This window comes from Aquarana catesbeiana, linkage group LG01, assembly GCF_042186555.1.
Source record: "Aquarana catesbeiana isolate 2022-GZ linkage group LG01, ASM4218655v1, whole genome shotgun sequence".
NCBI lineage: Eukaryota > Metazoa > Chordata > Amphibia > Anura > Ranidae > Aquarana > Aquarana catesbeiana.
This window is the reverse complement of record NC_133324.1, coordinates 97,624,931-97,649,208: the sequence shown is the minus strand read 5'-3', so window position 1 is coordinate 97,649,208 and position 24,278 is coordinate 97,624,931. Positions and strand designations below refer to the sequence as shown.

The following is a 24,278-nucleotide window of genomic DNA, read 5'->3' as shown; positions in this document are numbered from 1 at the left end:
GTCTGTCCAACCCAGCTCCGCAATTAGGCGGCTGAGCGCTTTACCCCTGCCACCCTTGGGGGAAGGGACTGGGGGGTGCCTATCCAATTTGGGATCTAGATAGCAGTTGAAATCTCCCATAATCAGCAGTGGGACGTCGCTAATGAAAACCTGGTTAAGCCTCAACTCCAACTCCAAAATGACCTTAATTTCACTCTGTCGTCTGTACCAAGACAATCCAGCAATACCATTTCCATTGTCTTGGTACAGAGGACAATGTTTTGGTGTTGAGGTTTTATGAGGCATCAGTGACTCCTACAATTTACTACATTAGTAACATGGGATTTTGAGGATTTTTTTATTGTATTGGAGTACATTTCTAATATCTGGGTTTGTAAAGGTATTTGTTAAACACACATTAGATTTGTTGCATTTGTGGTTATTGAAATTTATATTTTATAGTTTGTGCCTGGAGTTAAAGTGGATGTAAACCCAATGTCATCCTTTGTAAACTACTGCCATAGGGGTTATCTATAAGGATATACATGCCTCCTGCATGTAACTTTACCTGTCAAATGTCTCCTCTCTGTCTGTTATTAAACTGCAGATTCTGTGGGCGGGTCTGTTGTCTGGAGCTCGGTGGGTGGAGTCGTGATGTCAGTAGACTCCCCGCCCACCTCTACACTCCCCTTGTCAATATGCATTTTCTCCTGTGTATTTCTTACACTGAACTTCTGCTATGATCTCTAACATCCAGTGAAAAGACAGGAAAGTAACCACATGACTTCAGCATGCCAAATAATGCTGAGGTGTGGAACAGCCAATCCTTGCAGAGCTGCTGAAGAAAAGAGTGGGGGAGGGAATTAAAAAATAATGCATGTCTTAGGCTAGTGCACGAGATATGTAAATCACCTGTCACTCACAGCAAGGGGGAGGATTTGACAAAGTTTTTCTCTGTTTGTCATGTTTTATCTCACTGAACAATAAAAGAGGATTGCTCAGAGCTGGATTAACTCTTTGTGGCAAGACTGGGCTCAAATGATAGGAAATCTTATACTCTACATTATGTCATCAAAAAAAAAAAAAAAAAAAAAACATTTTTGGGTTTACATCCACTTTAACCACTTGCTTACTAGGCACTTAAACCCCCCTCCTATCCAGACCAATTTTCAGCTTTCAGTGCTCTCACACTTTGAATGACAATTACTCAGTCATGCAGCACTGTACCTAAATTATTTTTTTGTCCTTTTTTTCATACAAATAGAGCTTTATTTTGGTGGTATTTGATCACCTCTGGGTTTTTTATTTTTTGCGCTATAAATGAAAAAAGACCGAAAATTTTGAACAAAAACCGAATTTTCCTTAATTTCTGTGATAAAATTTTGCAAATTTGTAATTATTCTTCATAAATTTTGGCCACAATTTATACTGCTACATATCTTTGGTAAAAATAACCAAAAATTTGTGGAAATGTTTTGGTCTGTGTGAAAGTTTTAGAGTCTACAAGCTATGGTGCAAATCATAAAAAAATTATCACATCTGATGTGGCCTATCTCATTTCCTGAGACCCTAACAAGCCAGGAAAGTACAAATGCCCCCCAAATAACCCCTTTTTGGAAAGTAGACATTTCAATGTATTTAGTTAGAGGCATGGTGAGTTATTTGAAGTTGTATTTTTTTCCCACAATTCTTTGCAAAATTGTGATTTTTTTTTTTTTTCCCCCACAAAATTGTCATTGTAATAGCTTATTTCTCTCACATGGCATGTGTATACCACAAATGACACCCCAATATACATTCTGCTACTCCTCCTGAGTATTACGATACCACATGTGTGTGACTTTTTCACTGCCTGGCCACATACAGAGGCCCAACATGCATGGAGCACCATCAGGTGTTCTAGGAGCATAAATTACACATCACATTTCTCAACCACCTATTACACTTTTGAAGGCCCTGGAGCACCAGGACAATGGAAACACCCACAAAATGACCTTCTATGAGGCATAATGAGTCTTTTGAATGGTTTATTTTTTTCCAGAAGTTTTTGGAAAATGTGGAAAAAAATGAAAACGCATTTTTTTTTACACAAAGTTGTCCTTTTATAAGATATTTCCAACACATAGCATTTAGATAGCAAAAATGACACCCCAAAATACATTCTGCTACTCCTCCTGAGTATGGCGATACCACATGTGTGAGATGGCAGTAAGTCCTACAGGCAGACGTAGGGCCTCGTTCAGGACAGATTGGGGGCAGGGGTAGAGGCTTCTCCCACCCAAATCTCTTTGAAGCCTCCGAGTCTCCAGACCCTAATCTAGGATTGAGAAAACAAAAAAAATTGTTTTCTTCATCCAGAAAAACAATTCTGGAGCCCCTCACATATGTGAGACCCCTGTGCTGAATCCCACTAGTCCAGTATCAGGGTACAAGATCAGTCCAAGAGGCAGGCAAATATCATGGTCAAACAGTCCAAGGTCAGTTCCAGATCAGGCAGAGGTATGTACAGAATCGGTAGGCAGAAGCGTGGTCAAATAACAAGCCAGGGTCAGTTACAGAGGAGGCAGTGGCATAAAGGCTGTGAGGGTAAATTGCAGGAACGGAGGCTTACGTTTACCATACTTCACTAATAATTTAGTGAAGTATGGTAACGGCGAAAACATTCAACTACGCAGTGGCCTGGTTCAGAAGGACATTGTGCACAATAAAAAGATGTGTCTCTTCTTTGGCCTGTTGGTTTGGGAGGGATCTTATCGGGAAAGTTGCGTTTGGAGAGTCGACTTAGAACATCTCATTGGATATTTTCTGGGGGGGCTGTTCGGGAATATAAGGGCAGTGCAAACTTCCTCCTGGTAACCAAGGAAGCGTTTGGGGTTTTGGGTGGAGTTACGATAAATGACATAAGAATTTTAGTAAAATAAATTTGATCAAAATCCAAAAATCCGATATAAAAAAAAATCATATTTTTGTTTGATTTAAAAAGAAAATCATTGATTTTTATCCACCCTGGTTTATTTCTACTCTGAGCATTTCCTCCCTACCAGCTGCCCATGTTACTATAGGTTTACACTAGCGGGCATATTTACTCTAGTAAATGACAGCCCACCCCTTCCCTCCCCCTCCATGCCCCCTAACCAGCTAAACACAATGGGGATAGGATATGACATTCTGATTGATGGTGGCTTCACTTCCCTGTTGTTCTGAGAGGCTGCGACTGGCAGAAATCTGCCCACACCATGTGTATTTCCAAAAAATAATAAAGATTTATTTTCAAATTTACATTTGTACGACCGCTTAAAACAGTTTATTGATAATAATTATTTTTATATTGTATTTCAAAGGCTGTTTTTTTTTTTTTTTTGAACATGTGATCAACAGCAGAGGACTAAAATCTCCTCCAGCTTATGTTTCCCTGCAGACAGGCTAGGAAAGATCTGGGTCATGTGAAAAAAGTTATGTGGATACAGTGCCATTATCCACATACAGAAAGAGAAGGGACAATGTAAATTAAGCAGTGTGTGTTTAGTATCACTTTAAGATTACCTTCTATAAATTTACTTTATAACCGGTTCAGATGCAAATAGTGCATAGCAGAGATTTCTTGAAGTTGAAACCCAAGCAGATATGTTAAAACACCTAATCTGGTTACACCAACAACTGCCAGCATGATTATCAGTAATTCAACTTTAAAGCTGGACTTCAAACCGAATAATACACATTCGAAATACATATGAGAACTGTTCTGCTAAGGATTTGTAAGTCTATTCAGCCAGTTCTATGATCCAGCCCCCCCACCACCAGAGAGCACATCCATAATAGGCCCTGGAACTCTGGGCAGTCTTCACAACAGCTAAGCAATGTGGCAGAGGCAGGGGAGACTTGCTCATCACACAATATGGTAGAGGAGTGACTTGCACTTTGGCATCTCTCCCTTTGGTGCTGGGCCAACCTTAGCCCGTGACTGGAAAATATAGGATGAACTATTTGAGAATGATGACAAATCACATAACTGGCTTAACAGACTTACAAATCCTTAGAACAGTTCCCATATGTATTTCAAAGGTGTAGTATTGTCAGAAACCATGTATCAGACCGAGACAGAAATACAGTTAAATCATACTTGTTTAATAATAAAAGTAAATAGAACAAACGTAGTCAAAACATAGCCAAAGTTTGGTAACCGGAACGGGTAGTCAGACAAGCCAGAAAGCCAAAGGTCAGCGTAGTGGAACAGCAAGCAGGATCTGGAGCCAGAAGGAATGTCAGCCAAGCAAGTCTTTAACAGGAACGCAGGAGATAGTCTCTGTGATGTTCACCAAGGCGAAGGCAGAGATCATCTGTGTTGGACGGCTTAAGTAGGCAGAACTGACGAGCAGGATGTCAACAGGTGAGTCACTGTGGAGAGATAGGAGCTGGCAATTAGCTGACAGCTGAGCGGCCAGCTCAGAGGAATGAAGGGCTGAGCCCAGCCCTGAAAATTATGCTGTTTGCATGGAGCACAGCTTTAAAGTTAAATTAGTGAAAATCATGCTTGGTTGTTGCTGGCTTACTTTATCTAATGGAAAAGCCAGTACATTTGCTGACACAGCCTTATCCCATGGCACAAGTGAGAATCATGATGATATTACTTTGTTCCAGTACAGGTGAAGAACACTGTTCATTTCTGAGCCTGGTTCTCCAGCTGTTGTATATATTTACCTAGTGCCCTATATTTCTTTGTCGAGATTCATTTAGCCTTTTTAATGTGCCAGTCTCATTAAAACAAAGTAAGGGGAAATATTATCATCTATTATTTCAGCATTGTTGGAATATAAGCCCATTTTGTTGATTATTATGTGCATACCTAATGCAAAAAATAGGGGGAATTAATCATATGAAATAATATCTTGGTAGTATCTGTAAAATTGCACTGCAACACATGCAAAGCCTATAGCAGGCCTATTAAAGGTTCCCTGCTGGTGTTTTGTATAGCACTTGCATGCAGGTTCTCCTTCTTCAAACCTGGCATAATTACAGACTTTGTGAAAATGCTAATTGTTAGTCCCTACCCAGGCAGAATTAAAGGGCTGTGGCGAGTCTCCACATTTTGGAAACCACACAATGACTAATAGGAGTTATTATCTGGTAGCTTCAGACACAACCACCATGGCTGGCCCTTAATTCTTTGTAGATAGCCTGTATGAATAACATGGTGGTTGGAACTGCAATGGTCAGAAGTAACTTGTTTAATACATAAAATTATAGTTTGGCAAACACTTTTTTTCAGATATAAAGCTGAACTTACTGGTTCTTTGTTTGCTATAAAGTGTATCTAAAACCCAGACAGTTTGCTTGTTTTGCAAAGACTACGCACTGCTTGGAGACCTGTGACTTTCTTGTCATTTTCCAACTAGGGAAATTTCCTCTCACTTGTCCTGGTGACACAGTAGGATGTGTGAAATAGTGTCCCCAAAGGATGGAACCTACCCTTTTTAACAGTTGTCCCTGAAACAGGAGTTGACATTGAAAATTTCCCTCATCTCATGTTATGGGGAATTTCCTATCACTTTTAATGTCACTGGTCACCAGAACAAATAGAGAGGGGGGCACAGACCGCAAAAAACACTGAGAAGTTACAACCCTTTTTTCAATTTGTTGCATTCAGATCCACTTTAAAATTTACTTGTGTCTCACAGTATTCAGAAGTTTCTAAAAAATGTATCAAACCAGAGTTTTACTGGTTTAGATTAGTGGAAGTGTGTTTAAGCACTGACAGCTTAAAGTTTATGTCCAGCCAAAACAGTGCGCACATAGCATATCCTGGCAGTTGGGAAAATTTATATAATTTTGGGAACCATCACTAGAGGGGTCACCAGCAGAAGGAAGGAGGTTTCTATTCCCCCGTATAGATCTCTTTCACTAGGAGGATGGCAAACTGGAGGAAGGAGGTCCTGGTTTCTTCATAGTAGATCTTTAAATATCACTAAAAGGATCACCAGCAGGTGGAAAGAGGTCTTCATTCACCTGTATAGATCTTCAGCACTAGTAGGATCAACAGCAGAAGAAAAGGGGGACCTAATTCCCCTATGTAGATCTTTAGTTTTCACTAAAGGGGTCATCAGCAGGAGGTCCTGATTTCCCTTTATAGATCTTTAGTTATCACTAAAGGGGTCATCAGCAGGAGGAAGGAGGACTTGATTCCCCTTTTATAGATCTTTAGATATCACCAGCAGGAGGAAAGAGGTCCTGATTCCCCTATATAGATCTTCAGTTACACCTCATTTAGAATACTGTGTCCAGTTCTGGAGACCTCACCGACAAAAGGAAGATATTGATCAGATAGAATGGGTGCAGAAACAGGCAACAAAAATGGTGAAAAGTCTGAGGGATAAAATACAGCGAAAAAAGAGGTTAAAGTGGAGTTCCAGGCCCCCCCCCAAAAAAATAAAATAAAAAAAATTAAAAGTCAGCAGCTACAAATCGGCTCGGGTGCAGGTGCCGCCATTGCAACCAAGGGAAACCAGCAGTGAAGCCTTCAGGCTCCACACCCAGTTTCCTACTGCACATGCGTGAGTCGCACTGCACTTTCTGAATGGCCCCAGAAGGCAGCGGGGGGCGGCCCGATCCAGAAATGCGGAAATGACGTACCTCGCCGCAGCGGCTTTAGGACGTAAGTACACGTTTGTACACTTCAAAAAGGTACAAAACAAATAGAAAAAAAATATACAAAAAGAGGGGGGTCTTTTGTTTAAGACCTAGTTGTATTTTTGACTGGAACTCCGCTTTAAATAAAAAAAGTAGCAGACCTGAATTACTTTTTTCTGCCCTGGCTCTTTTGAATGGGAAAGGGTCAGAACCTCCTAAAGTAGTAGTAGCTCACTACCTGTTTTGCAAGACTTCAAGTGAAATTTCAACAGGGACAATATAAAGTTGAAAGGGGTTCTAGCCTTTCCCTGTTTTACTAAAAAATAAAGTTTTGTATTGACATACACTTTAAGCAGTCCTTGACCGGAAAACAAATGTTAGCAAATCCTTTTATTGCATGAATAGACCTGCTAGCTGCAATGAGGAAAACACCCCTGCTCTTGTGAACTACCTGTTCACACAGTGTTTATGCCCTGTACACACGGTCGGATTTTCCGACGGAAAATGTGTAATCGGAGCTTGTTGTCGGAAATTCGACCGTGTGTAGGCTCTGTCTGACTTTTCCATCGGAATTTCCGACACACAAAGTTTGAGAGCTGGATCTAAAATTTTCCGACCACAAAATCCGTTCGCATAAATTCCGATCGTATGTAGACAATTCCGACGCACAAAGTTCCATGCATGCTCAGAATCAAGCAGAAGAGCAGCACTGGCTATTGAAATTAATTTTTCTCGGCTCGTCGTATGTGTACGTCACCGCGTTCTTGACGTTCGGAATTTCTGACCAACTTTGTGTGATCGTGTGTATGCAAGACAAGTTTGAGCCAACATCCGTCGGAAAAAATCTGATAGATTTTGTTGTCGGAATGTGCGATCGTGTGTACAGGGCATTAGTCTTCAAATACGGATTTGACTATTTTTATTTTTAAAGCCCGTGTCACCAGGTGATAATGCAGGAGCACAACTGGGAGATGGAGAACGTGTTGTCATCCTTTAACAGGAAGTAACTGGCAGGATCACATCTGATTGAATTATTTTCATAAAAGCTGCAGATTTAAGAATGCTGAAAATTACTTTTGAAATGATGTTCACGCTTACATGGGATTTTAGCAATTGGGTTTGCATATTCTTTAAATGCTGCATATAAATCATCCTACTATAAGATAGCATGACATTCATTTAATGTTTTTGCTTTTTTTTCCTGATAGCGCAGTCACTTGATGTCAAAATATATTTTTTTCATCGCAGGTCATGTGATAAGTAATCGGTGATGGTTATTTGGTGGAAAATTTTTAAATTGAAGTGTTAATCTGCATTTCTTAAATATTTGATCCTGCAGGGCTGTACACAAATATTCTTGAGTATTATAAAACTTTTTTTTTACTCCGTTAGGCCTGTACAGAAATATAGCATTCTACCATGTCCAAAGTAAATTTGCTCAAATTAAGCTAATGTACAAAACCCAATAATAAAGTTAAAAAACATAACACCTTTACACCCCCCCTCCCCCCAAAAAAATAAATAAATTATCTTTAGTCTTTAGCCTGTCTGGATGCCAACTTTGAATCGGTCTTAATTACCTTGGGTGTCATTAGGATTTTTTTTTCATTTGATGCATTCACAACAACCAATTGTAATAGTGATGAAAATGAGAACTACCTGAGTCTGTCGTATATGTCAGATCTGTCAAAACTGTCTCAAGGCTTTCATGTATTTGTCACAGGACATTTTAAAGGGACTTCAGAGTCAAAAAAGTGTCATAAATACTTTATTGAATTCCCCCAATGTCTTTATGGAGCTGGCTTTGTACACAAGGGCATAGTAATGCAGGGAACAGAAAATGGCCTTCTCCAAACTGTTGCTACAAGGATGTAAACACGTGCAGCACTACCCCCGTAGGGGTTACAGTTGACATGTTTCCCCACTCCTGTCCAGCCAGGCAACAAGTAACTTCCACACTTTCTCCAGACACAAGTAACAGTCTTCGATATTATTTTTTATATTTTATTAGGGGATAATAACTTGGATGGGGAATAGGAATTATGGGATTCCCAACTTGATAGCAACAGAACCAGGGACAACTCCCTCCCGATGTACGACTCTGATTTAAGTCTTCTCCTTTTACTCTGTACAGCTCTAATTGATTCCTCTTTTTTAGTCTGCACACTCAGCTGCCAAGAGAGGAATCGAACAGCGGGATATATGACTTAGATTGTATAAACCTATATACTTCTATTTTTATTTTTGATAAATCATTGTCCCGACTGCATGTGCCTTTCTCTGGTTGCTTTTTGGTTGTTTTTGTATCATATGTGCCCGTTGTCTTTTTATATCAGTTTATTGTTTTTGCTTATATATATATATATATATATTAAAATCAATTCCTAATTTTCACTATACATGTTATTAATTCATGTTTTTTGTCCAAACTTTAGCTTTATGTATCTAAGATGATTCAATGATTTTATCTAGTGTGTCTAATTGCTATATATTGGCCAGCCAATTAACCCGAGTTGTTTTGGATGCACTCCCTTAGGGTGGAGCATTTAAATAACCCGGGTTTGGGGCCACATTTGTGTTGTGAACAAGCACGAACTGCTCGTGTGAAACGCGTCAACAAATGTTCCTGTTATCCTCTGGAATGGTGACAATAGAGAATATTCATCAAATATCTCATCTCGTTGTCGCTGTGGTGTGCAGCCATCCTTCTTTTTCTTCAATGACTCAGTTGAATTTAAGGATTGGCTTAGCCCCATGCCAGGCCCACTGCCTGGGGATTAGCTAAACTCTCCTAAGTATGCAGAACAACTGTTCTAGCCTCCACCCTCCAGTTTCCAGAAGGTTCTCCAACTTTCTAGAACCAGGGGAGGCACTAGAGAGTTGCCTGTATGAGTCACCCAGCCCTGACCTAAAGTAAACCCGTGACCCAATTAGAGTCACAGGTTTAACCACAGCCGCAGTTTTACTGCGGCTGGTTGGCTCGGCTGGTCAAATTGTCGTTACCTTACGTCGATTTTCCTTTTGGCCACTAGGGGCGCACGCGTGACGCCAGTGGCGCGTGCCAGCAGCCGATGCGAGTGCCTGGCGGGCGCAATGACCAACGGTCACCCGCGATCTCTTGTGACAGAACGAGAACCAGGATCTGTATGTGTAAACACACAAATACCTGTTCTTTCAGGGGAATAGAGACAGGTCGTGTGTTCATACTAAGCATCTCGATCTCTCTCTCTCTCTCCTCCTAGACAGTCCCACCCCCCCTACAGTTAGAACAAGGAGAAGGAACACAGTTAACCCCATTGATCGCCCCCTAGTGTTAACCCCTTTCTAGCCAGTGACATTTATACAGTAATCAGTGCATTTTTATAGCACTGATCGCTGTATAATTGTCAATGGTCCCAAAAATGTGTCAAACGTGTGCAATTTGTCTGTAGCAATATCGCAGTCCTGATAAAAATCACAGATCGCCGCCATTACTAGTAAATAAAAATAGTAATAAAAATGCCATAAATCTATCACCTATTTTGTAGACGCTATAACTTTTGCGCAAACTAATCAATATCAATATTTTTTTTTTTTTTTTTTTAATACTAAAAATATGTAGAAGAATACATATCAGCCTAAATTGAGGAAAAAAAATGTTTTTTGAAAAAAAAAATGTGGGATATTTATTATAGCAAAAAGTTAAAGATATTGGGGGTTATTTACTAAAGGCAAATCCACTTTGCACTAGACTTAGTGCAGTCACTGTAGATCTGAGGGGAAGTTCTGAAATGAGGGGAAGCTCTGCTGATTTTATCATCCAATCATGTGCAAGCAAAAATTCTGTTTATTTTCCTTGCATGTCCCCCTCAGATCTACAGCGACTGCACTTTCAAGCGCACTTGTGGTGCAAAGTGGATTTGCCTTTAGTAAATAACCCCCATTATGTTTTTTTTCAAAGTTGTCGCTCTTCTTTTGTTTATAGCACAAAAAATAAAAAACGCAGAGGTGATCGAATACCACCAAAAGAAAGCTCTATTTGTGGTAAAAAAAAGGACACCAATTTTGTTTGGGTACAGCTTCGCACGACCGCTCAATTGTTAGTTAAATCAACGCAGTGCCGTACCGCAAAAAATGGTCATTGAGCAGCCAAATCTTCCAGGGCTGAAGTGGTTAAGCATGAGTCAGACTTAAATTTTCCTGCACTCACACTAGTGGAACACTAGAGGGTGCTACACATGCAATTGTCAGAAATGTCTGTGTGCTGTAGCAATAACAGCACCATTTACTGGAAACACTCAATTTAAAGAGGTGTCCATGTACTTTTGGCCATTTAGGTAGGGGATGGTCACACCATATTTTTCACCGTATTGTGTACTTGTCATCTGAATGGCAACAAAGGTATCGGGTTAGTGTGGGCAGATAGTGCCAAAGGTTTTCTCTCTCCTTTTCATGTGTTTAGATAAGCCTTTTGGTTTTGTGCAGTGCTGTTAGACTTACTTATCCTAGTATTGTGCTCAAGACTAGGGTTACTCTAGAGATTGCTAGGTGTTTCATGAGCCATTTCTGACCCTTAGATAAGTAACCATTGACCCCAATGATGTTTTTTTAGCTATCTGTAAAGGGAGTATTTTTCCCACTGACCACCAATGCAAGGAACATTCTCCCCACTGACCATCAATATAAGGAACATTCTCCCCACTGACCAACAATGTAAGGAACATTCTTCTCACTGACTACCAGTGTAAGGGAGTATTCTTTCCACCAATGAAAGGAGCATTTTTCTCACGGACATCCAATGTAAGGAACGTTCTTCCCACTGACCATCAATGTAAAGAACATTCTTCCCACTGACAATCAATGTAAGGAACATTCTTCCCACTGACCATCAATGTAAAGAACATTCTTCCCACTGACAATCAATGTAAGGAACATTCTTCCCACTGACCATCAATGTAAAGAACATTCTTTTCACTGACAATCAATGTAAGGAACATTCTTCCCACTGACCATCAATGTAAAGAACATTCTTTTCACTGACAATCAATGTAAGGAACATTCTTCCCACTGACCATCAATGTAAAGAACATTCTTCCCACTGACAATCAATGTAAGGAACATTCTTCCCACTGACCATCAATGTAAAGAACATTCTTCCCACTGACAATCAATGTAAGGAACATTCTTCCCACTGACCATCAATGTAAAGAACATTCTTCCCACTGACCATCAATGTAAAGAACATTCTTCCCACTGACCATCAATGTAAAGAACATTCTTCCCACTGACCATCAATGTAAAGAACATTCTTCCCACTGACAATCAATGTAAGGAACATTCTTCCCATTGACTATGTAAGGAACATTCTTCTCTCTGACCATCATTGTCCATCAATGTAAGGAACATTCTTCCCATTGACTTCTCACTGACCACCAGTGTAAGGAGCATTCTTTCCACCGATGAAAGGAGCATTTTTCTCACTGACCACCAATGGGGCCCTTATCCTGATTACCACCTAAAGTAGCCTTTCTCCACTGACCATTTATAAGGGAGAATTTCACTTACCGCTGATGTAAGGGGGCACTTTTCATTGCTCATCTGTAAGTGCGAATAACTCAATTGACTTACTGTTATGCTAATGTACCAAAAGGTGTATATCTAGTAATTATTAGCAGGGGATCTCTATGACCCACAAGTTATTTCAAGGGTTCCTTCATATTAAAAAGGTTGGGAAACCCTGCATTAGGCTGATCACTATCATATTTATATCTGCAGAGATGTAACTTGACCCTAGTTTAATTTGAAGGTGGCGTTATGGAGGCTGATTTTTACTGAAAAAGTAAATTCTTTATAGCGCTGTGATTTTATTCTCTGTAAAATAGCTTTTTGATTCAATAACCTTGGACTCAGACTCTTGCAAGTTTAGCAGACAAAATGATGCCATTAGTTGCTTTTTATGTGGCCATGATTTACATTCATGAATACATTTACAAATGGTTCATAAAGCTCCAGCCACTGGAAATAAAGAGCACCGTAGAGGAAATTTAGTAATGTCGGCAAGCTGAGGAATGCCTTTCTCCTCGCAGAGGCGAAGGTTATTTATCAACATAAAAACACATTTCCAGTGCTAGCTCTAGGTCAGGCTGCCCACCAGATGCGTGCCTGTTTATGCATAATGAAGAAGAAGAAAGATTTCTGAGATGTAATGTTTTAAAAATACAAAGAGCTCCATGTGACTAAAACTATTTCTAAAAGATCAGATTTCTCTGTTTATAATCTGAGTGGAAAAAAAAAGGTGGGTAAATCTGCTAACATTCTACGAGGAAGCGAGCAGTCATCTAGAGAAAGGAAGGCCCGTGGACGTGATGTATCTGGATTTTGCAAAAGCATTTGATACAGTTCCACAACTCTTAATTTACAAACTGAGATCTGTAGGCATGGATCACAAGGTATCAGGATAGAAAGCTGGTTACAGGGGTGTGTCCAATGGGTGGTCATAAATGGCGTGTACTCAGACTAGTCTGGAGTGGTAAGTGGGGTACGCCAAGGCACTGTCCTGGGACCAATTCTGTTTAATTCATTCGTGAATTATATAGAGGTTGGTATAAATAGCTCAATATCGGTGTTTGCTGGTGATACAAAGATATGTAAGGCAACAACTTCACTACAGTATATAGAAACTTAACAAAAATAAAAAACCTCAATATAATAATGGGGTGGGTAAACTACATAGCAAATGAGGTTTATTGTTGAGAAATGTAAAGTAATGCACTTGGGTGTTAAGAATATGAACGCAACTTACTCAATAGGGGGAGAACCGCCGGGAAAATCCAGGCTGGAAAAAGATCTGGGGATCTTAGTATAGCACAGGCTCAGCATAAGCATGCAATGCCAAGCTGCAGTAAGCAAAGCCAGCAGAATATTACCATGCATAAAAAGGATATTTACTTTTGAGATAAAACTATAATCCTACCACTTTATAAAAATTTTGGTTTGGTCTCATCTGGAGTATGCTGTCCCATTTCTGGTCACCAATACTCAGGGAGGATGTGCTGGAAATGGAGAGTGTCCAGAGAAGGGCAGCAAAGCTAATAAGGGGACTGAAGGACCTCTGTTATGAGGAAAGGCTGCAAACAATAAAATTCTTCTCCCTGGAGAAGAAACACTTGAAAGGGGTTGTGATAGCGATGTACAAATACTTCAATGGTGATTCTAGCATAGGGAATAAACTATTCAGTCTCAGGGAGTGTAAGAAGACACGGGCCACTCAATGAGATATTAGGAGAAGCTGTTTAACCTTAAACTGCGTAGGGGGTTTTCACTGTCAGAGTGGTAGGGATATGGAACTCCTTTCCACAAGTGGTGGTGTCAGGGGGAAGTGTAGATAGTTTAAAAAAAACTCTTAGATGGGCATCTTAGTAAACACTGTATACCGGGATATGAGAAATGTTTTTGACATGAACACACACACCCACATAGGTTGAACTGTATGGACTGGTGTCTTTTTTTTTTTTTTTCAGCCTTGCCAACTATGTAACTATGGGTTTTTTAGTCTACGGTTACCTACAAAAACACCTTTTTCCATCCAGCTTCTTCATCTATGAATTGAGGGGATGGACCTTTTAATCATTCGCCTGTCCTCCATTCAAAGATCCTGTTTAAGTCACAGAACCTTAAGTAATGGATTCTATGTATAGAGCCTGTGGCAGCTCCTCCGTTTATTTAGCCCCTACCGCACTGGAAGATTATGGTGGTGGAGAGGACGGAAAGTTTCGACTGAACTAAAAAACAGAAGCACAAAGGACACATCACACCTAGGCCACATAATGTCCCTTGTGCTTTATTTTATTTTATTTTTTTTGGAGAGTTAACTTGGGCTTTAATTATTCTTCAAGTTAATATGTACAATTTAACGTGCAAAAAAGCATAAGTAAATAGAAAATGGGAAGACAAAGACAGCAATAAAAACCTCTCGGAGGTTCTAACTTTTCCCCCTCTTCTAAGAAAAAATATTAATATTAATTTTTGGGGGGATTTTGCATAACTTCCCATGCCTCTTACAAATTGTCAGCAAAATACAAGCAACACATTTACAAAATATGTGAGTTAATTATTTAAATGTTATATTTATTAATGGCATTAATATTTAAATTGTGTTCTTTATAAAAAGTATGGTATTCTAATACTAAATTACATCTTGTTCCTCTCTTGCAGATTTTCCACATGACCTATGACCTTGCCAGTGCTGTGGTTAGAATATTTAACCTCATAGGAATGATGCTTCTCCTCTGCCACTGGGACGGCTGCCTGCAATTCCTGGTCCCATTGCTTCAGGAGTTTCCTAGTGATTGCTGGGTATCCTTAAATAATATGGTTGTAAGTATTTAATGAGCTCTTCAATGAATTCTGTATATTGTAATCCTTGTTATATGACTAAGATTAAACTAGGCCTCCTATGGATCTTGTAGATTAATCATGAGAAAATCCTATCATCAGATTTCACATACAATGTATTTTTTTCTGTTAGTAATTGATGATAAAACAATACTGTGTGCCTAAGCAATATTTTCAGCAGACTAAAAAGGATGATGGGCAAAGTCCATACAAAACCAAACTTTGTGTTGGGTGAATGTCATTGGAGTCCCAGCTGATGGGACAGTCAGAGCTTTGTATATAAGGGCCCATTTACATCATCTGCGGTTGAGCGTGGTGTTGGATTTTAAGAGTTAAAGTAAGAATTAATTTTAAAGGTTGGGTCCCAGGGGACACAGTGCATGTAGCAATTTGCTCCACCTTTCTAGGTGGTAGTGATGCCAAGCTAGCGTTGTCGACAGTGTGCCCCACCCTCCCCACACTACAGTCTGACCATTCCACTAATAAGGAGATAGATAGGTAAGGATGCAGATTGTCTCAGGTGCCAGCGTGAGGGGGTATGTCAGCTATTCGCACCTAGAAAAGTATTCCAGAATGGGGCTGTCTTTTTTTTTTTTTTTTTTTTTTTGGTGTAGATACACTTTAAAGCGTTTGTTACCCCAACACTTCTGATATGTGCCTGCTGTACCATGTACTTGTATGAGAAAGTATCCTGTTCCCTTTGTATTGGTTCCTTTATGTGAAATCCCTGGTGTTCCTGCCAGTCCCTCTGCTTTCCTATTAAAAATGGACTACACTAAGTAGGAGAGCACAGCGTGGTCAGTTCTGTAGCAATGCTGGGAACTCGGTGAACTCTCTTCCAATGATCAGACTTGTCCTGACACGCCCCTGCTGTACAGCCATTCACTGGGAAGCTCATGTGCTGCCGCTACTCCTCCCCCAGCTCTTATGCAGCTGAGAACAGTAGGAATGTGATCACTTATTAAAAAAAAAAAAAAAAAAAGGAAAAAGGTATTTATAATGTTTTTTTTTTTTAAATATATTTATACACAAATGTTTTGCCTTTCATTTCTTTTTTTTTTTTTTTTTTTCAAAAGATGTTATTGAAACGAAAAGAACATACAGTCCTTGCCTTTCATTTCTATTTTAAACTGATTAGGTTGTTTTACAAGGTGATCGTTTACAATCACTCTGTGGCTTTGTCATTGTTGTTATAGGTACAGAGTTGTATCTGGTTATCTTTAAATGTTAAATATAGGCATGCTGTTTATACTTAGTAATATTTCATAGTGTGTTTTTCACAGTACATTAGATATGCTTTAATTTTGATCTAATTACTAATATCTTACAGTAATGGCTGCTAAATTTTCATATTGTGCAGTACCAGATTTTTTTGGGAAAACAAAAAAAATACTGTAAATGGAAAAACTGTTTAAACACTGTGTAAATTACAGGGATCTTGCTGGTGTTCAGGAACATAGATATTTAAACTGTTTAGTCAGTGGAATTCATTAATGGGCCCAGTACTTTTAAAAACCCAATGCATTGCGGCAGCTCTTTTTAAATTGTGCATTTTAAAGCACAATACTGATTTGTGCATCTTATGCAGTGCCATGCATTTAGAATGTATGTTGTGGTGCACTGAATTACAAAAAAGGAGCATACTTTCCTTTTAAATGATAAGGTGCATGGGCAGCTCATTCCAAATTAATAGGTTTCCTTAAAGCAAAACATTTCTTTCCACTCTGGACTGGCTTCACGAACCCCCCCCCCCCTCATTCTTCTGCGCAGGTGCTGTAGGCAGGTACAGTCTACTTTCTCCACTGCAGGTGGTGCTCATCACAGCTGACCTGTAGCTGTGGAGGAAGTCAAGAGGGACACAGTTCCTCTATGGTTTCCTGGTCATTGGGGAAGCAATCCAGTTGGATGTTGCCACCATATGGCTCTGGCAGCCATCTTGGCTCAGGCAGCGCCTAGTTTAAGGCCCTGACTCTCAGGTTTGGCATGCATTTTGCGAGTGGTATAGTAGCAGCAGAAACCCTGCCTGACCAGGAGGGATAGCGTACAGTTGAAACTCCTTAGACCCCATCCTACTTGAGCACAAGATGGCCACGCCGCATTTTTGCTCTTTCAACAGATGTGGCCAGTCCGGCTGATAACGGCTCTCTTCACATCAGTGGAAACCGTGAGTGGGTTGTGGACTGTTGCTGTGCTGTTTCCATACAAGTTTTTCATTGCACCTGAGTGCAGTGTGTGAATTATTGCCGCCAGACCCCACACCCTTGGGGATCTGCCCAGCCTACGAGCCATGGTGGCGCATTTGCACAGTGCCAGGGAAGGTTTTGGACTTTGGTCGTTGCACATGCTTGGGACTAGAGCCCTGCAGCAGATTTACGCACATGCTTGGGGGGGAGAATGTCTCACCCAGGTGAGAAAATCAGAAGTGCTATACAAATAAAGTAAGTTGTAAAAAAAAAAAAAAAAGTGTCCATTGGTAAGAGAAGGAAGGGAAGGAAGGTAGGGCAGCTCATGTTATTGAAGGGGAAGGTCAGCCTTAATGTAATGCAAAATAATGCGTGAAGTGCTGCACACAATTGCACACTTGATCTGAAAAGGCCTTTACCCTACCTTGATCCTACATTTTTAAAATTCTCCAAGTAAAACTTTTCTTTCACTGTATTAAACTAAAATCTGCACATCTCTGTAAGATAAAAGAACTATTCCATTATATTTTGTCAGTTCCCTTTCAGTGAAAGAACATTTTGCTATAGAAGTAAAAAACTTTCAAATGGGAATATGTTGGCATTATTCGATATGACTGAGCATGCTGTCATGTATTTAATTGCATTCAATAGGACTTTTACAGCTGAGCTTTGCGTTGGAGTTTGATTGGTTTGAGATACAGATCAGGATCTCAGGTACTGTAGAGAATACTGCCAGACTGGGATTACATCTGACAAAATTCACTTTCTGAAAGATTCCATTGTGCCGGGAAGATACCTTTTATTCCCGGACAGACTATTCAAAAGCTGACACTTGACAGTTAATTAGGCGTTTTTCTGTGGTGTCTGTCACTTCCATTTGTTGCAGTAACAATTTACCCCATTTTTCTAAGTTGTATTTTAGGCTGAGTTTAAAACCTCTCACCCAAAATCGAGGCAGTAGATGAAGTATCAGATCAATGAGACTGCAAGTAGAAGACTGGTGTGATATAGAAGTTTCTACAGAGCCCCTTGCCTGCTATGGCTTAGGGCACAGCTATTACGCTAAGGTAACTTAGATGAATTCTATCCACTGTATTGTTCCCCTTCGAGATGCTGACGAAAGGTTATGGCTGTGAAATCCTTTTTCAGGAAGACGGCGTGTCTTTTCCAAGCATTACAAACCCCTCTGACAACTCTCGAAACACTATTTCTATCTAAAATATCTTCTCAACAAAACCCAAATCCTTTGTGTGAAACCTCAGTCACATGTAAGCCTATTGGATGGATGCTGGAAATCAACCTTTGTTCTGTTCTGGTACTGATCTTAAAAAATTAAAAATCTGTCACTTTGCTCCATTAGAGTAAGCGCAAAACTTTCGTTAGAAAGGACGCTAGAGATCCCTTCCAGTCTCACCTCCTCCACCGACACATTTCACCCAAGAAATAGTCAGACTAAGCCTATTTTCCAGGCAAAACATGTCATAGATCTCTTCATTAGACACTGTAGCAAGCTGTGCTGCCGGTATCAGCATAAGCATAAAACTATGAGCTACTTTGAACTACCATCAATATCAATTAGGTCAATGTGAAAAAAGAAGAAAAAAAAACTCTGCGCTCGGGTGTAAGTTATAAGGCAGCAGCCAGCACTAAAGGTCTTGATAATGACCCAACCAGAAAATCTAATAAGTGCATTGCTAAAATCTATTTGGTTACATTTACATGCAATCCACAGTGAAAAATTAGAAAAACATAAATACAACAAATCATAACAAACAATATGCGAATAGATGCATGAATGACAAATATTGTGTCCATATGATTTCCATTAGAAAATGGCAGGAATGCGAGTCCATGCATAGTGCCAGAAGGGTGAATATAACAGTCCACCTTGACAAATCGGTTTCAAAGCAACTAAAGTGAATCCCCTGAAAATACATTTTTCTCTTAAAAAAATTTAACAGTGAAATAGTGAGATTTCACCCGAGCACCACTCATGAGTGTAGGTTCACCTTACCAGATAATGAGATCACCTATTTGGATGCTCCAAACGGGCTCATGATTTGGTCATTGCTGTAAGGAAGTCACTGCATCTCCACCATAGGTGTGCGCAGCCTATTGCATTAGGGTGTGCACCCCAAAGTTCAAACACACACTACTCACTACTACCCACATCACTCACCATGTTCATTCAGAAAGGGAAGGGGCTGATAAATACATATTTACCGGCCCCTTCCCTCACTCATCCTAAAACATCTCTGCAGCAACAGCCGGCAGGAGAGGAGAGGAAGGAAGCCAGACGTGCTGCAGAGGGAAGGAGTGGGGAGCCAGGGCAGTAGGGGGAATCTGTGCTGCACAGGGTGATTAGGGTGTGCACGCCTATGATCTCCACATAAGCTTCCATTATAGTACTCAAATGACATCCATCAGAATGGGTCAGAAATAGTAAACTCTCAAAGTGTAGTATTATTGGTAAAACAGTTGGAAAGCCACATTTATTATTTGCCACATGTTCATTGAGAAATACCTGTAGGGCATGAATAGTACGGCCCACGTATTGCATGCCACACGGGCACCTGATAAGATAAACAACGTTTTTCATGGAGCATGTTATAAATTATAATAATGTTTACTAGTATTAGATGATTCAAAGGAAGTCATTTTCCTATTTACAAAACTGTTCACCCGGCACGTGGCACACTTTCTACAAGGATAAAAGAGTGTGGGTCTCTCTGGAGGGTCCAAAACATTCCCGGCATTCTTTTTTGTCTATGCACAAGTCACTTTGGATTGGGATCACTTATATGGACTCATGAACTTTTTTGATATATTTATTGGTTGACTTTATTTATGATATTATTCATTGATTGAAAATATATATATATATATATATATATATATATATATATATATATATATATATATATATATATATGAAATTGATTCCACATATATGGATGATTTTGCACATTAAACATGCTGAGCACTTTATTTTTATTTTGAGTTTCATACAATTTATTTTGGATTGCTATCACGCATATGGACTTAGGGATTTTTTGTGATATATTTATATGTAGTCTCCATATATACATTTAACCATCTACCTCTCACATCACATGATTTAAAGAGATAGCACAAATTTTTTGGTTTATTATTTTTGTATGAGTATTACACGTTAGAAAGAGGCAGCGCCACCTATACCTCCCTCCCTACACATTCCTGGTGATCTTATCATGCAGAGCTGGCACCCCTCTATAGACCACCCTAGGTTGGTCGGTGATTAATGTACCAATAATAGAATAATTTTAAGGTACAGACCAGTGTCTACTGACAATATTTCTTATTGCATAATGCTGTGTGGAATAATTGGTCATCGAAGACTAACTGAAAGATTCTCCCTCACCTTTTTTAGGTTTAGTGCCCAACATCAGACTACAATCCAGCCACTTGGTCTATGACCACATCAACTTTAACAGGGTCATAACCTTTTTCTAAAAATCTGGTTCTCAAAACTTGTGCCTGTAAAAAATAATTGCTAAGATTTGTACAGTTTCTGCGTATTCTTTAAATCTGACTTTTAGGTACGGATATCAGCCATGAGGAGTGATGGCAACTAGACAACGATATAAATGACTTCCTATTCGTTTACTTGAAGAAAGTGGTGGTGACAGAAAGTCCATTCACTACTTTGATATTTAAATCCAAAAAGTGGATCTCCTTATCACTAGCTTAGAGATCCAATGAGATACTCCTATCGTTAACATTTAAATTGATTGTAAAATCTAGTTTTTCAATAAAAATAACAAACATGTTATACTTTCCTGCTCTATTGCAGTGGATTTGCACAGAGCAGCCTAGATCCTCCTCTTTTCAGGTCCCTCTTCGATGCCCCTGGCCCCTCCCTCCTGTTGAGTGCCCCCATGGCAAGCAGCTTGCTATGGGAGCAGCCGAGCTGCAGCTCCGTGTGTCAATTCAGACACGGAGCTGTGGTTCTGCCCCGCCCCCTCTGTCTCCTGATTGGCTGACTGACAGCAGCGGAAGCCAATGGCATCACTGCTGTGTCTCAGCCAATCAGGAGGGAGCGTCCCGGACAGTTGAGACACTCATGGACATCGCTGGACATTGATAGGGCTTTGGTAAGTATTAGGGGGGCCAGGGGGTGGGGTGGGGTGGGGCTGCTGCACACAGAAGGCTTTTTATCTTAATGCATAGAATGCATTAAGATAAAAAACCTTCTGACTTTAAAGCTCTTTTATCTCATCAATAAATGACTGGAGCGAACGCATGTCACCATCTCAAAGGAGCAGGAAGTCATCTATGTACCTTCTCCAGAGCACCAATTGGGGCAACTTGTTGGCCCAGATGATGTCCTTCCTCACTTTGCCAGAAATAAGTTTGCCATACTAGGGGCAAATATAGCCCCCATGGCTACACCCCGCCGCTGTACATAATATCGCCCTCCAAACCAGAATATGTGTCATGGCAAAGGTCAAAATGTCCAAGTTAAACTGTTTTTGAATGTCCGGTATCTCACTATAAACACCCAAATAATATCCCACTGCAGCATATCCGTGCTCATGTGAGATTATGGTGTACAGCGAGGCAACAGCCACATGATAAACCCCTCCTTTCACACGAAATCCCCAAGTAAATTAAGTACATTTGAGGTATCCTTGAGATAGGATGGAGAACGAACCACAAGGGGTAGCAAGAATTCTTCTACACATTTGCCTGTATGCAATGTGAAGGAATTAATGCCACTAATGATAGGGCGTCCAGTGGAGTTAATCAAACTTTCATGCATCTTAGGCAAATATGTAACTGGCACCCTATAAAAATACAGTACTTTGCACCAGGGCTTCTGATCCTTTAGCCATGGTGAGGGTGACGTCACTGGGCCCTCCAGTGGAATCCTAAGAGAGCTGAGGATCCCAAATCCTGCGAGAATGCAGTACAGGATTTGGAATCCTGCTTTCTCAAGATCCCACTAGAAGGCCCAAGTATGTCGCCGTCACCCAAGCAAACATGGTGAAATGTAAGTGTAATGCCCTGTACACACGGTCGGCCATTGATCGGACATTCCGACAACAAAATCCATCGTTTTTTTCTGACGGATGTTGGCTCAAACTTGTCTTGCATACACACGGTCGCACAAAGTTGTTCCGAACGCGGTGGCGTAAAACACGTACGTCGGGACTATAAACGGGGCAATAGCCAATAGCTTTCGTCTCTTAATTTATTCTGAGCATACGTGGCACTTTGTCCGTCGGATTTGTCTACACACGATCGGAATTTAAAGGATCGGATTTTGTTGTCGGAAAATTTTATAGCATGCTCTCAAACTTTGTGTGTCGGAAATTCCAATGGAAAAAGTCCGATGGAGCCCACACACGATCGGAATTTCTGACAACAAGCTCCGATCGCACATATTCTGTCGGAAAGTCCGACCGTGTGTACATGGCATAAGAAGAATTGTTTTTTTTTCTCCCAATCTTTTTTTTTTTAATTGGCGCTATTCTGGGTGGGGTGTAGAAAATGAGCAGGCTTTGTATTTTGTAATGTGTGTAACTCCGGATTTAATAATATGTAGTGAACTGGCATTCATAGAATCAAGAAAGAGCAGAACCCATTTATGTTATATAGCCAAAGAGGAGGGGTATCTCACCACCTGCATTAAGTCTAAGTCACCCCTGAATAGAAGCCATAATGTGATGCAATGAAGGGCTTTCCTACCGCATTGTTCAGTTTATCCTTCCTTGGAAATCATTCTCTTTTTAAATCGTGATCCTGAATGTATGGAAATTGCTACTTTGCAGGCCTCCTTTCCTCTCCATGTGTGAATAAATCCCCAACGTTTTAATTTCACTAACAGAAATTCTCTTCTGATCAGATGCATAATCAAGGAACCAGAATCAGAATTATGTGCCGAATGCTGACTCATTAATGAATGCTGAGGCAGGGATAGGAAAGGATCCAGCCGAGATGCTGTTTACTGAGAATTCACTGAATTGATTAGAGCGTGTATGAATGGGGAATGCAGATGCTGCAAGCTGTAGAGTAACGGATGCAGACTACAGATTGTTTATGGTATAATATAGCATCAGGATCCTATAAATATCCTCCCAAATTGTGAGGAATAATACAAAGAATAAATCTTTCTTTGAATTGTACAGTCATTTGAAAAAAATAGCATTTAAAAAAAGTATTTACAATGTTTGAATGCTGGTTTAATAGCTTGAGATGAAAAAAAAACATGGTAAAATGTGCTCTACTCCCTTTCACATATTTCTGTCTAAGGGCATAGCTGCATTCATTGAAAGCCTTTCAAATTGCTATAAGACCCTGCAGCACAGGAGGTCCACTGCAGCCTAGCCTTGCATCCAGACAGCAATAGCATTTTTGTCTGGACCATATGGTCCTATCATATTGCTCTGAATGTTAAAAGTCCATCAAAATTCATTCCTTTAGTAGAAGTTCACCAACCTAAAAAGTGGACAACTTCTCAGACATTCATGGGAAATATATAATGACTAAACTGCCTTCTTATGGCTAAACTCCAGGAAAACCACTCATTATACTGCTGAAAGGTAGACAAATTGGTATGGGAGCTGTTTGGCATTTTTGTCCATCCAGTCCTGCAATTATTACAGCCCTACCACTCAGCATAGCCAGCCTGGTGACCCTATATTTGTCTGCTGCCCAACTGCAGGCAGTTTGTCTTCTTTTGGATACAATTGGGCCCCATCAGTCGGGCCTCAATATAAAAAACTGGGCCCCAAAATAAAAAAGCTCAGGCTGCAATATTCATCTTCAACTCACCTTCAATTAATTTTCAATCCAAAGATATTCCCCACAGTACTTTTTTCTTCGCCACAAGATGTCACTGTAATTGGAAGACTGAGAACTCTATTGTGAATGAAGGGCGTCAGGGGCTGCACCCTTCATTCGTTGTATATTGTTGGAAAGTGCACATCAGCACACATTACTGAGCACTGGGAGAGGAGACTGACATAAACCAGCATCTCTAAATGCACAATTGGTCCAGGGGTAAAAAGGAATACAACTGCTTATATACTTTGTGTGTATGTATATGTGTGTGTGTGTATATATATATATTTTACC

General features: G+C 40.1%; 1 protein-coding gene across 1 annotated transcript in view; it reads left to right on the top strand.

The window, feature by feature from the left end:
- The window catches only part of HCN1 (hyperpolarization activated cyclic nucleotide gated potassium channel 1), a 649,367-nt gene that overhangs the window by 321,521 nt on the left and 303,568 nt on the right, over positions 1 to 24,278 (top strand). Inside the window, exon 3 of the mRNA XM_073622158.1 lies at positions 14,797 to 14,958. Coding sequence (XP_073478259.1) covers positions 14,797 to 14,958 — 162 coding nt within the window. The remainder of the gene's footprint in view (positions 1 to 14,796; positions 14,959 to 24,278) is intronic.